Consider the following 14,246-nt stretch of genomic DNA (forward strand, 5'->3'; position numbering starts at 1 on the left):
CACTTGAATATAACAGCGAGCTAAATTTGTTGGCTGTGAATTTGAAGATTAATGAGAGGGTGCCTGTGTCAGAGCAGTTATGACAACATCATAACTCCAATTAGGTCAAAGCTTTATCCCTTCGCAGAAGAATATGGAATATTCTTCTATGACTGGCAATAAGTAATGATCTCGCTAGATCATGGGTAAGGCCAGTAAGAGTTTTATGAGCCAACATTTATGGAATGTTAGTGGCTTTTAAATTTAGTGTTATTACTAAATTTTGTGTTATTGCTAAGTTAGGATATTAGGGATTCAGGGGGGTTTTCTCTTCATGCTTTTTCCACATCCCCAATTTTATTCAATGAATACATATTAGTTTTTAAATCAGAAAAAATATATTTTTTTAAATTTATGTTGCCAAAATCGCTAGCTTGACTGTCTCTCTTTTATTTCAGTCTTGGCCTAACTATGAGGAGATCCATAAAAAGATGATTGAAGTTGCCACATTTCTAGATTTGCCTCGTTTCCCAGACATAACCGAAGACTGCTATCTGCATCCAAACATCTTGTGTATGAAATACTTGATGGAGGTCAACCTCCCTGGTGAGTGTGTGGTATTGATGAGGAGTTTTTTCCTCCTAGAATCTTAGTGAGCAAATACAACATCCTCTCAAATCCTAGACTAGTAGAGCCAACTGACAGGGTCCACAGTAACGTGCAGCTTAAGTTCAGAATCCTTTCTTAAAATATTTCAGGCCATTCAGAAGTGAAGAGTTCTCTTTTGGTGTGAGGGATATGCTTGAGAGAACATTTGGTTTTAACAGTAAGTTTGTTGAGTGCAAGTAACAAATGTTTCAGTGTGTGTTATTAGTGACCTGGGTGCACCTACCCCACCCCCCACTCCCCTCCCGCCCCAAGAAAAAGCACTTCTTCATTTACCTGAAGCATGATTATTACATGATAAATTCTAATTTTTAAAAATCCCAGAAACTAATTTATGGTAACATTTTTATTGTTTGGTGACATAATGCTATTTCCAGTCCCTAAAACAAATGGGGACCAAAGTCCGATGGGGTCACAGTGTACTCTTTAAGGCATCAAAACACAGAATATGAAAAGGGCCTCATAGACCTTATTCACAATATACTGAGACACAGGGAGATGGCATCTGCCAATGGAATCCATTCCTGAATTTCTTGCTAAACTAGAAATGTGAGTTCAGAACTTTCATTTTTAAGAGAAAATGCAAACATGGTGTGACTATACTGTTGCTTAAGCAATATCAAAAATGTGATTGAATGTATGTTTACTAGAAAAGAACAATAGATATGTGAGAAAAACAGTGTTTAAAACTATATGTATAATGTAATTTTAACTATAAAATAAATATAAGTATGCAGTAATACATATATAAATGTAAATATTAAGTCTGTAATTTTAAAATGTTTTATAAAGGAACAAAAATCATTTAAACTTTTCAAATATATTATCTATTAAGCTAAAGAATGTATGTCTCTTGTTGAGATTTCAGAAGTCACTATTTGATTAAGATTTCAGAATTTGGAAAGTCTGATTTCTGCGTTTTTGACATGTTGGATAGATCAGAATTACTGTTTTGGAGTTTGCTTTTTTAATTTACTTTTTTTATTGTTCTTTCAAAATCTGAAAAGTTCCTGTGTTCTCTCCTGTACTCCAGAATCTTGAACTTACAAAGGGAATACTAGGTGTGAAAGAAAGAGCAGACATTACTGAAATATAACCAAACACAGCTGGGTTAGGGCAAGCACGGAGCTGACATGGCTGCAGTTGGACAGAGAAAGTGGCAGTGTTTTCTGGCCAGTGTGTGCAGTTTAGCAGTATTTGTCACCTAACTCTTCCTGAGAGTAACAAATAGAATTAAGCCCATTGTAACATGCAGTTCATCATGTTCATCTAATATTTATTAAGTGCCTTTTCGAAGACAATATTGTAAAAAATCAGGGTAGAGAAATTTCACTTCTCATACACTGTTCAATAGAAATAATTTTAAATTAGAAAAAAGTTATAGGTAAATGTTATTGACCTCCTTATTTATTATACTGAAAAATCAGAAATAACTCAAATATCCGACAGAAAGTTTATGGCTGAGCAAACAGTGGGGTGTGTATTCAGTGAATATTATACAGCTTTTAAAATCATGTTTGTGAGGAGTTTAGAAAAGCATGGAAAATGTTTATGTTATAATAAATGAAATAAGCCAAATTATAAATTATATATAAAATGAAAATATTCATAAAAATATTAGAAATAAATATACCAAAATATTAAAGTGCTATTTTTAAGTTACAGTAATGCATTTTTTCCTTTCTTCTACCTTTGTGTCTTATAAATGTCCTATATTGAGTCTGTATTACTTAATAGTGGGGGGAAAACAATAAACAAAATGGCTCTACAAATTAAGATGTGATAGTCCCTGCACCTTAGGATTTAGATTCTAAAATGTGACACTGATGTGCTAACTTCCCACAAGATTATAAGCAGACCTCTAGGATGTCGCCATTTTCAGTGTACAAATATACTCTCTATAGTGCCATCTGTTCTACGGTGCTGTTAGTCTAAAAGAAGAGACCTGTGTATTTGGCGCTTTGACAAAGAGAGGGTTTAGGCTTCCCAGAAAGCTGGAAGTAGTTTTTAGCATGCTGCGGTAGCATATGCCCTCCCCAAACCCTTTGCAACACATGCCCTCCCCAAAGCCTTCACGCATGACCATGTGGGCTCTGGAACTAGGTAGAAAGGTTTCAGCAAGCGTGTCTCACACACACACCCTTCCTGAGTGAGCACTGACTCTGACGGCTTTGAATGAGTTCCAAACACATTTTCTAGTATTGTTAGTCATACTGGGGCAGACACGCCTGCTAGAGAGAATTTCTGGCAGCTTTCCCGATCACATATGTAATTTGTGGGGAACTTGAGCATTTCCAAAGTGCTTCCATATATATATGGCAAGGCTCTGTGACACTTAACTGGTAGGCGGCAGAGTGCATACTTACAACCCAGTCTTCACATTCTAAAGCTACTGTTCTTTCCACATTATGCTCTGGTTCAGGATCCTGTACTCCTTCGTTTTTCTCTATTGTGCCTGATTCCTTTCTCGTAATTTCTTCCATTTGCTTTCTTATTACTCTGTACTTTTGGTGTAAGAGAAGTAGTTCAGGATATTAATTTTAAAAAATAGAGGAGATAGTTTTCGAGAAATGTCAATAATAATAAGTCAATTTTTAAAGCAGAAGTGACTATAGCATCTATAACCCGATACAGATAATACATAAAATTTTAGTAAATGTATTTTTAAAATTTTTTTGTCATGGTTTAAGTGTACGTGTTTGAAGGCGAGTCCCAGCTATTATTTTTCTGGTTTCCTCCATCATAGCACGATGGTCTTTTACACAATAGGCAGTAGACAGTCAGTAAATGCTTGTGGAATTGAGCAAAATTGTGCGTCGCCTAATTGTTTTGCACCGAATAATTCAGATGGAATCTGTAGGTTGAAATAATCTTAACAATAATAAGTCCAAATCCTCTATCACCAAATTCTCTGTCGTACAGACCTTCGTGATCTCGCCCTGCCTACCTCTCCTCATTCAACACCAAAGCCTTGTGTTGAGCTATTTGCATTTCCCCGAAGCACCATCGCATCTTTGTCTTATCCTGATTACATGGCATTCTAATTACTTACATGTTACTAAACCATGAGCTCCTGGAGAAAAAGGGCTGTGTCTTTATCTCCGAAACCCGAGCACAGGTGATGCTCAATAAATGTTTTTTGAAAGAATGGGTAAAAGCAAGTGAAACTGTAACTAAGTTATTAGGATCTGGTAGACATATAAAAATACTTTGATGCGTATTTTGAATTATCGTTGTTACATATGTTCTATTTTTCTGTGAACAGAGCATTGTTTAATCAGTGGAAACTTTTTACTTAAACGTTTTAGGAAAAAAATTACTTTTGTGTTTTACTCATTCTTCACCATAAACACATAGGTTCCACCAGTGATGTATAGATTGCTGCAGTTAGAAAGACAAATAAAACAAAGCTGCGTCTACCCTCAAGTTTAAGAGGGAGCAAAGAAGTAAACAAACGCTTACAGTATGCAGTAGTGGGGTAAATGCCGGAAGAGCTGCTGTAACATTCAGAGGAGGGCTAATCGAAGGTGACCTGTGTCATGCAAGTGTTCTTAGAAGAAATGATCGGTATAGTTGAATTCTGTAAGATGAGTGAGACTCCACCCTACAAAACTTGAGATGAGAAACAGGGAAAAGAAATTGGCTTCCTAGGCAAAGGGACAAAAATATTTGTGTAAAGCAGAGGCCAGTGAGACTATGGCTTGTGTGGGTAACTGCAGAGATCTATTTAATGGGTTAGTGAGAGCAGGGGAATGAGATGATGGGATCACAGCAAGATCAGACAAGAGGAAGGAAGACCAGTTATGAAGGTGAAGTAAGGTGCAGCAGTGCAGTGGAGAGGGAAGAGACTGGATGGATTTGAAAGTAGGCAGCATAATAGCTTGCATTTATTAAGTGCCCACTCTATGCCATTCACTGATCTAAACGCTTTAGGTATGTTAATTCATTTAATCTTCACAATAACTGTGAGGTAGGTACTATTGTTATTCCTGCTTTATACAGATGAAAAAAGCGGAGACACAGAGAGGTCATGTAACTTGTCCAAGGTCACTGAGCTAGAAAGTGATGGAGCAGGGATCCCAGTCAGGCAGTTTGGTTCCATAGTAGTCTACTCTATAGCTGCTGTATTGTGCACCACATTAGAGGAGGGGAATCAATAGGACATGGTGACTGAATGTGTGGAGGAGACTCAGTTCAGTTCACTACACTTTATTATGCTCTTGTAAATAATAGCTATTCTTCCTGAAATTAAAATAGAATATGGTACTTCTTAGATACTTAAATTAGTGAGTAAAGCAATTTGTTTAGCAATTTGGAGTTTTCAACATCTATTCACTTAATACTGTCTTATCCTCACTATAACCCATTTTACAAATATAGAAGCTGAGGTTAAGTGACTCTAATCCTGAGTCAAAAGGCTAATGATTGGAAAACCTAAATAAAAGCCCTGGGTGTTCTGGTTCTAAGTCCCACATTATTCAGACTGCATCATAGATGAAGTCTATGCTGAGCATGTAATTTCTTTGGGAAAGCAGTGCATGTAGTTAAACACATACTGAGGCTTCCAGGTGCTTGCCAGGTGTCAGCCAGCCAGGGAGCGCTCATTCCTGCAGAAGCTCTTGGTCTCACAGGGGACTTAGTTTCAGGGAAGCGCTAATTGCTATAGAAACACAGACAAGGGATGTGTATGAAACAATAGAAAACTGATGTGTGCCTGATGTATTAGGTACCAAGGTGGGTCCTATACATAGTAGATGTTTTAGGAAGTCAAAATAGGGAAAGATATGCCTAGTCAGGGTCCTACCATTAGTTTTTCTATACAGATACCTTTTTTTTTTTGGTTTATTTTATTCACAAAATGTGTGTCTCCAAGTTCTAGCATAGTACCATGTTTTATGATAAAGCTTATTTTATGGAGATATGCATTAGTATGGTCTAGTTAGCCAAAGAATTTAATTCACATTTTACTGGTTTTATCTTCAACAGATGAAATGCACAGTTTCACCTGCCAAGTGGTAAAAATGGCTGGAATAGGAGAAGTGGATTTTCTGACATTTGATCCAATAGCTAAAATGGCCAAAACTGTTAAATATGATGTACAAGCCATAGCTGTCATTGTAATAGTATTGAAACTGCTCTTTTTATTGGATGACAGTTTAGAATGGTAAGTGTATGCCACTTGTATAAGGGAAAAATTGTATTGTTTTTACCTAAGTATTCTGAGGGAGGGACTCCATACTTACCGCAATGAAAATAGAGACGCTCGGCTGTTACAGAACATTGGCTAGTAGCAACAATTGCTTCTGACTTAATATTTTAACTCAGCTAGTTGCCAGAGATTTCATTCTACCTTAGTAAGTTGTTGATGTTTTATTTCTATTTTTTAGGTAGGTACACGTTTCTCATTGTTCCACTGATTCCCAAGTTTTAAATCATCATACACAAATCCTAAGGAATTGTTTGGCACGTCATCTACATGCCTTTAGGCTCCTGGCACTGTGTCTCAAAGATTCTTTTGGAAAGTAGTCTTAAAATGTTACCCTCCCAAGTGCCAAAAAGAGTGGCAGTTTTTGCAATGTCTTCCTCCCCGTTTCAGGGATTGCGTCTCCATTCAAGTTGGCATCAGTTTCAAGTACTGTTCCATACTCTTCTTTCAGAAGAATTCAGAATTTCACTGTCTTCAAATAAGTGATCTCTAAATAAATTGACTTCTTTATTGGTATGTCTAGGTCTTTGTCTACGATTGCTGAGAAGTATAATGAAGAGAACAAAGAAGGTACTTAATTTTTTTATCAATCAAATTCAAAGCGTAAGCAATGGATTAAAAAGACACAATAAACATATGAAAGAAACTGAAAATATGCATGTACACACATACATATACATGGATAGAAATTGTACCTCGTACCAGGATTATTTTTTCATATAGTTATCTAATTACATCTCTATAGTTACTAAAACATTTCATTGACTTCCTACTGTGTGTAAAGTCCAGCTTGCTTTTTTATTCCCAGCGTCTACTCACTAGCCATAGTAGACCATGAACTTGAGGACCATTTTGTCACTGTGCCATCTATTGTAATGCCATCAACCTTTTTTCACACTGGTTCTCCTACCTGAGATGCTCTTTCCTTCTTATCCCCCAACTCTTTTAATCCCTGGAAAATCCATCCTCATTCTTCAAGATACAACATAAATGCGCTCTCCTACCTTCTCTCACAGCCACTCCCCACCTCACCATTTTCCACATTAAAATTAATCACTCCTGCTACAGCTACTACTGTCCAAACTTCTGTTAGATGTTTAGCACAGTGCATTACAACTAGTTGACTAATATGTCTGTCCCTATTGGATTGTCAATATTTGTAAAGTGCTTAGAAGACTATTTGGCATATAATGAGTCTACATAAATGATAGACAGGTAGATTGTAAGCTTCTAGAGAAAGGGATCATATCTTTCTTACTTTATTTTTTCCTAATGTATCTTTAGTGCCTAACATAATGACTGGCCTAAAAGCAACTCAGTAATGTTTGATAAATACATGAATTCTTAAATTCAATTCTGGTCTCTTAATGTTCTCACTAGGATTTACGTTCATTGTCCTTTTTTTTTAATTTCAGCTTTATTGAGGAGTAGTTGACATGTAAAATTGTAAGATATTTAAAAGTATACATTGTGGTGATTTCATGTATGTATACATTGTAAAATAAGGATTCCTCCCATTCAGTTAATTAACACATCCATTACGTCACATATTTTTTTGGTGAAAACATTTAAGTTTAACTCTCTTAGCAAATTTCAGTTATGCAATACAATGTTATCAACTATAGTCACCATGTTTTACATGAGATTCCCCAGACCTTATTCATCATGTAGCTGAACGTTTATACACTTTTACCGACCTCTCCTTCTTTCCCCACCCCAGTCCCTGGCAACCACGTTTCTACTCTATTCTTGTACAAATTTGACTTTTTGTTTTCTTCCATACGTTTGTTCATCGGTTTTAGGAGCTTAGATTTAATGGTAGCAGTTTGTGTGTTCTTTCCAGAACATGTGCAGAATCCTTCCTTCTGCACATTGCTTCACGTTGGCTCCTCTGTGGAGTAAAAGGTTGAACAAGATGTCTTCTAATGTCCCTTCTCGTGCTCAAGGATCACCTTATACTGTGTAGATATTTAAGAGTCAATAGAGCACTTTGACACATTGTCTCCCCTAATCCTCAAAATAAATCTACACTGCCAGCGACACAGGGATTGCTCTTCCCTGCTGCCCACTGTCCCCACCTCCCCCATCCTCCACGAGGGGCTTTCCACCTCACTTAAAGTCCAAGGACCTTGTGTTTAATTGATCGTTATAATTTTCCTCTATCCTTATAGGTCGGTGGTCATTGCCTCGCCTCTGTGGTTGTATCCCTATAAGTCTCTATTAGTTTAAGTCATTATTTTGGCCAGTTGAAAAGATTTTTATCTGGACATTAAGAGAGACTGTCTTCATTGGAGAATATGTAAACAATTAGGCTTTCACTCAGCCATCTTCCTCCTTTCAGTATTCCTTCTAACTCCCTCACTCTATAATCTTCTGTTTTACCTTTTATTTTCCTTTTTTCCTTTTTCACTCTTCCCACCCCCCCATACAGAATGAATAAAAGAGTGAGGAGTGACCCTATTTAACTACATTCAATGCTGTTATCTCTCAAACCTTGACATCTTGAACATACACTCACACCAGCTGTCCAATGCAGTCTACTTTCTTACCCCTAGAAGCTTTGGATTTGGATTAGTAATAGAAAGAACAAGAATAGGAGTTGAAATGGAGGAATAGGAGATGAAACTGGGTCTGGATTTAGCTATTATAGTGCCATTTCACACATCTGTTAATCATTTGTTCCTTAATTCATGAATTCTCAAACATATTGAAGCATATGTGCCAGGTACTGTGCTGGGTGTTGGGTTGGGAGGAAGAGGCCTTATTGTGTAGTGACAAAACAAAATATGTCTTCTGTTCCCAAGGAGGTAGTAGTCACATCTAGGAGAAACAGACATATAACAAGATGATTTTAGGATAACCTAGTTTATGGCCGTGCTATTGGTAGAAACTCAGAGGAAGAAGTGACTGATTGCTCAGGAGTCATGTTAGAGTACTGAGACAGTGACTCCATCCATAATTTCCAAGGGCTATTATATAAATATTTAGTTATGTCTATGAATGAAGATTCAGATGAACAGTGTAAATTATTGTATGTGACTTATTTGGTTAATAATTGTGGATTTCATTTTTTTCAGATAAGCCATGGTTTGATTTCAGAAAATGGTACCAAGTTATGAAGAAATCTTTTGATGATAAGAAACAAAAATGGGAGGAAGCCAGGGCAAAGTATGTTATTTCTTTTAGTTTTAGGTTCACCTACTTTATTTTCAAGTCTGTTACTTTACATTTCAAAGCTGAAGTTTCATCAGTATAGGCTCATCAGCACTGTGACATTTTTCCTAGAAATGTTAGCCTGATATTCTAATTAACTTTCTTCTTTAATTGGAATGTTGTCCCAAAATAAAGATCCCTATAAAAATCAAAACAAAGGGAAGCAGAAAGGGAGTGTATTTGATTCAGCCTCACTGTTTGACTTTGAACTTGCATTCTGATGTAGGTCCATCGTTGTAGAGAGGAAAGATTCAGTGCTGGGTTTGAATCCTGATTGTATTGCCGGGCTCTGTGATCATGAGCAAGCCATGGAACCTCTCAGCCTCAGTGCACTGAAATTCAGTTTGCTCAGAAATTTTCTGAGATACTATATCTTATATAATATATACTGCATTTCTGTTGGTCTCTGATTTGCAGTTTCATATGTATTTATAGAACTTTGAGTCTCTATGAGACTTTGAAGCAAAAGTTAATATCTCTGTGTTTTATGTAAATTTACAATAATACTCATTTGATCAAATAATTTATATCCTTTGAGAAAAACCAAGGTTCCTCAAAGTAGTTAAATGATTATTCATTCGGTTCTAGTTTCCTCATAAATATCAATAATAATGGCTGCTTTATGCTCTAAGAACTAAATTTCTATTTTCAGAGATAGAACTAGATTATATTTCTCTAAATTTAAAAGAACTTTGAAATAGAGAAACAGACTTATAGGGATGAATAAAGCACTATGGGGAAGAGGGTTCTTGCCAGAAAGGGGAGAGGAATAACAGTTTCCTCTCACTATTCATGCTTGATGCACAGTGAGGAAGGGAGGTGAACTTACTCTGGCAGCCCATGGATACCTAGGAAATGGGGTTTTCCTCTTCCTTGTTGGAGAAGAAATGTTTCTTTAGTCATTGGGTCTCCATGGGTGACACAGACCCAGGGAAGAGATTGTCCAGGAAATTTATTACCAAGATCCCACTTCATAGAGTAGATGCTTTGGGGTAAGTGAAGTCACATGGAAATCACTACAGACTAGTGTTTGGGTACAAAGCCCCTGTGCATGCTGGTTACCTGTCTGTTTCGGCCTATCCAACCCCCACTGTTGACATAAATTTCTAATTTTTCTTTATGCTTCTGGATGTCATGTTCCATGTTGTCAGATGAAAGTTATTAAAGCATAAAAGAAAATGATAAATTGGATTTCATCAGAAGAAAGAACTACTGCTCTTCCAAGGACACTTGTAAAAGAATGGAAAGCCACAAGCTGGGTGACAACATGTGCAAATCACATACCTGATAAAAGATTTATATCTATATAAAGAATTCTTTTTATATAAAGATTTATATAAAGAATTCTCAGACAATAAGAAGACAACCCAGATTTTTAAATGGACAAAAGATTCAAATAGATACTTCACCAAACATGTACAGATGGCACATGAAATGATTCTCAACATTCTTAGTAGGGAAGTGCAAATTAAAACCATGATGAGATAGCATTACACACCAATTTGAATGACCAAAAAACAAAACAAACAAAAAACTGACCGTGCCAAATGTGAGAATGCAAAATAGTGCAGCCATTTTGGAAAGTTTGGCTGTTTCTCATAAAGTGAAACATACACTTATTATACTGCCCAGTAATTTTCACTTCTAGGTATTTACCCAAATGAAATGAAAGTAAGTTCACACAAAACATATATACGGATGTTTATAGTGGCTTAATTCATAGCGACCCCAAACTGGCAACAACCAAATGCCCTTCAGCTGGTGAACGGATAAAGAAACTGTAGTATACATACCTGAACACTGGAATACATTCAGAAATAAAAAGGAACAAACTTCTGATACATCGAACAATATGTGTGAATTTTAAATGCATTATGCTAAATGAAAGACTCAAAAGATTACATACAGTATGATTCCATTTATCTGGCATTCTGGAAAAGACTATATTATAGGGACAGAAAAGCAGATCAGTGTTTGCCTGAGATTAAAGATCTGGGGGTTTGGAGAAAGGTTGATCATCAAGAGGCCTGAGAGATTTTTGGAGGCACGGAGCTCTTCTATATATTAATCATGGTGGTGATTACACAACAGTGCGTGTTGGTAAAAGCTAGCAGAACCATACACTGAACAGGATGAATTTACTGCATGTAAATTACACCTTAATTTTTAACAATGGGAAACAAATCATATAGAGACTGGAGGGAAACATACAGGACTTTGTGGTATGTCTCTGTTTTTTTGTAGCTTTTGTAGTTTGGGAAAGAGGTAAGCAAAATAAAGTCCTAAAGAAGGAGTCTGAAGAAGGAGTATAAACAGAGTTGTTATTTTAGAGCGCCTTCCCCATTTTCTGGGCATATGACCCCAAAGGAGTAACAATGCCTCCTTGGCTATATTATCATTGACACCTGTGTGGGCATTTGTTATAAATGCATACGAAATTCTATCTAGATTAGGTATTCACAAGGAATTTTTAGCAGTGGGGTTGTCTACAAATTGGGATTAGACTGTTTAGGGAACTTCTTTATTATTTGAGATTTTTTTTACCTTGAGTATGTTTTTACTTTTATTATTTAGGAAAATAAATAACAAAAGAAAGATATTTGAAAGAATCACAAACTCATTTACCATAGGCATAACATAACAAGCTTTCTGATATATTTTAAATGTGCTGTGGCTCATTAAAATTTAGTTTACACATAATTTTCAGGAAGACTATCATCTAGCAACATCGATTACATCTCTGCTGCCCCCAGATGATGAGAGAAGTTTCATTTCTATTCTTAACATTTTTAATCATTGCGAGAACTCAAAGTAAAAAGTTAACAACTCTATTTTATATAAAGTCAAGATTTTACTGATTTTATCAAGTTCTTTTTTAAATCCTTGAGAAAAATCTCAATTCTTAAATTGGTTAAAATGATTATTTCGCTAGCAGAATGTTACTAAAATGTTTACTTTTTATGTGCATTTTCTTTCCCAACATTAAAAAAAGAATGGCAAAAAATTACCCATTATCAAATACCATAAATTTTTAAAAAAATATTTGAATCTTTGACTTTCTGTTTCTTATCAACTTTTTTGTAGAAAACCTACAGATATTTCTTGAGTGTCTACTACCCAGACACTCAGTCAAGCACTGGATAATAATTACTTCCAACAATGGTGTAGATTTAAAGAACCATTACATGCATTATCTTAATTGTACAGAACAACAACCCTGTGAAAGTAGAAGACAGATTTAGAGATGTTGAATTCATTTGTTCATTTGCTCATCCCTTCATTCTTTTTAAAAATATTTGAATGAGTCCTTACCATGTGCCATTCACTGCCAACACTAGGGCCATAGAGAAGGGTGAGACAGTCTCTAGTCTGCCCTTGAGAATCTCCAGAATTCGTCGCAAATGACTTCCACAAGGTCATACCACTAGGAAGTGGTAGAGCTGGCGTCCTGATTCAGTCCTCTTCCTATTGCCACACTGCCTCTCAATAAGAAAGGCCTGGGATCAAGAAGAAGGCAGTTGTTATTTTTTACTATAAATTATGAAAATCCTCCACTTTAGGAAACTCAGAAGGAAAATGAGACTAAAAATGAACATTAAGTGTGATCTTTATTCCAGGGCAGCAGTCTGCTTGGCCAAGTTTAGCATGGGCCCCTGGAACTAGAAATAGAACATGTCGCTTCCCTTTAACCTGACTCTAGACTGGTCATCCCCAACCTGGAAGAACCCCACATGGCTCTTGGTCCTTTCTCTGGAGGAGGCGCTGTTATGTACATTTTATAGCTCAGTGCAGGATCTCCATTTTACAGGGGGCCTCCCTGTCTGGCACTCCCTCGGGAAGGATAGGTTAAGTCAGTGCAGAGCCCATTAGGACTGTCATACTGGAATCCTGATCTCATTGCCACCAAGGATAGGGTTAATTTCCAGGCATTAATGACAGAAGACTCGAACACATTGTTCACTTTGTCTGACTTAGCAGAATCACAAGAACCGCTAAATCCTCAGCAAAAGGGCAGTTGGGCAAAAACACGGAGAAACAGTTTCTTAGGTGGCTTTGCTCTGTGAGAATAGGCAGCAAGGGAATTTCGTGGTGAGGGAAACCATCTCTACACTTTTTGTATAATCAACAGCTCCTTCAGGATTTCATGGCATCTGGGAGCAGCACATCATTCTGTTGGCTTGTTTTCTCCTTCAGGGCTGCGTGCTTGCGTAGGACATAAGCTCTGCAGACACATGTCAATTCGTCATTCTAAGCCAGAGCTTTTACACTGAACATCAGGAATTTCAGGCACTGCTTCAGAGAACCTTCTCTGAAATGTGTTTAAGTCCATTTCTTCCCCATCCGCTCCAGCTGTCTTTCTACCTTGTGCAGGTATGTGTGGAAAAGCGAGAAGCCGCTCTACCACTCGTCCATTGACAGATCAGTGGTATATAAAAGAAGAGGTGAGTTGCATTTTCTCTTATGAATGCCAAGTAGCAACACCGTTGTAGAAAAGCTAAATATCTTGAAAGTGAATGCAGAAGTAATTTTTTTCTTCTGTAACAAGTATTCAGTGCACATCCAAAGACACATCACCCGTGAGAAATCTCCACAGAAATCTATGTATTTCAGGAACGTGCCGTTATACCAAACAGAGCTTGAGTTCCCACCAAAATATAAAATCCTGTATTTCTGTGACTTTCAGAACACTTTGTTAAGAGCCTTTAGGTTGTCTTATTCATTTTTTAAAATTGTGGTAAAATATGCATAACATAAAATTTACTGTTTTATCCCTTTTTAAGTAGTTTCCCTCCTCCAATTTGTTTCCCTAATGTTATCCTCTTACATTACCACTGCGTTTGTCATCCTGAGAAACCAGCATTGGTACATTACTGTCAAGTAAACTACAGGCTTCACCTGCAATTTAACATTAGTTTTTGTTTTATTCCTTTCCTTTTTTTCCTCCATTTCCAGAAATGGTGGTAAATCTACAAAAACAGTTTAGCACACTGGTCGATTCAACACCAACTGTTGAAAAAAAAAGTCCTTCAAGTTTTCAGTTCAATTGGACTGAAGAAGACACTGATAAAACTTGTTTCCATGGACATAGCCTCCAGGGAATCTTGAAGAAGAAAGGCCAGTCACTGACAACCAAGAATTCACTATATTGGCTTAGTACACAGAAGTTCTGTAAAAGGTATGT

General features: G+C 36.7%; 1 protein-coding gene across 3 annotated transcripts in view; it reads left to right on the forward strand.

Annotated features, from left to right (window-relative positions):
- The window catches only part of TAF1B (TATA-box binding protein associated factor, RNA polymerase I subunit B), a 70,480-nt gene that overhangs the window by 44,427 nt on the left and 11,807 nt on the right, over positions 1–14,246 (forward strand). For all 3 annotated transcript variants that reach the window (XM_019755962.2, XM_019755964.2, XM_074331677.1), the window contains 6 exons: positions 438–585; positions 5,632–5,809; positions 6,375–6,421; positions 8,929–9,019; positions 13,436–13,506; positions 14,018–14,240. In XM_019755962.2, the coding sequence (XP_019611521.2) occupies positions 438–585; positions 5,632–5,809; positions 6,375–6,421; positions 8,929–9,019; positions 13,436–13,506; positions 14,018–14,240 (758 nt within the window). The remainder of the gene's footprint in view (positions 1–437; positions 586–5,631; positions 5,810–6,374; positions 6,422–8,928; positions 9,020–13,435; positions 13,507–14,017; positions 14,241–14,246) is intronic.

The sequence above is a fragment of the Rhinolophus sinicus genome, linkage group LG05 (assembly GCF_036562045.2).
Source record: "Rhinolophus sinicus isolate RSC01 linkage group LG05, ASM3656204v1, whole genome shotgun sequence".
Taxonomy (NCBI): Eukaryota; Metazoa; Chordata; class Mammalia; order Chiroptera; family Rhinolophidae; genus Rhinolophus; species Rhinolophus sinicus.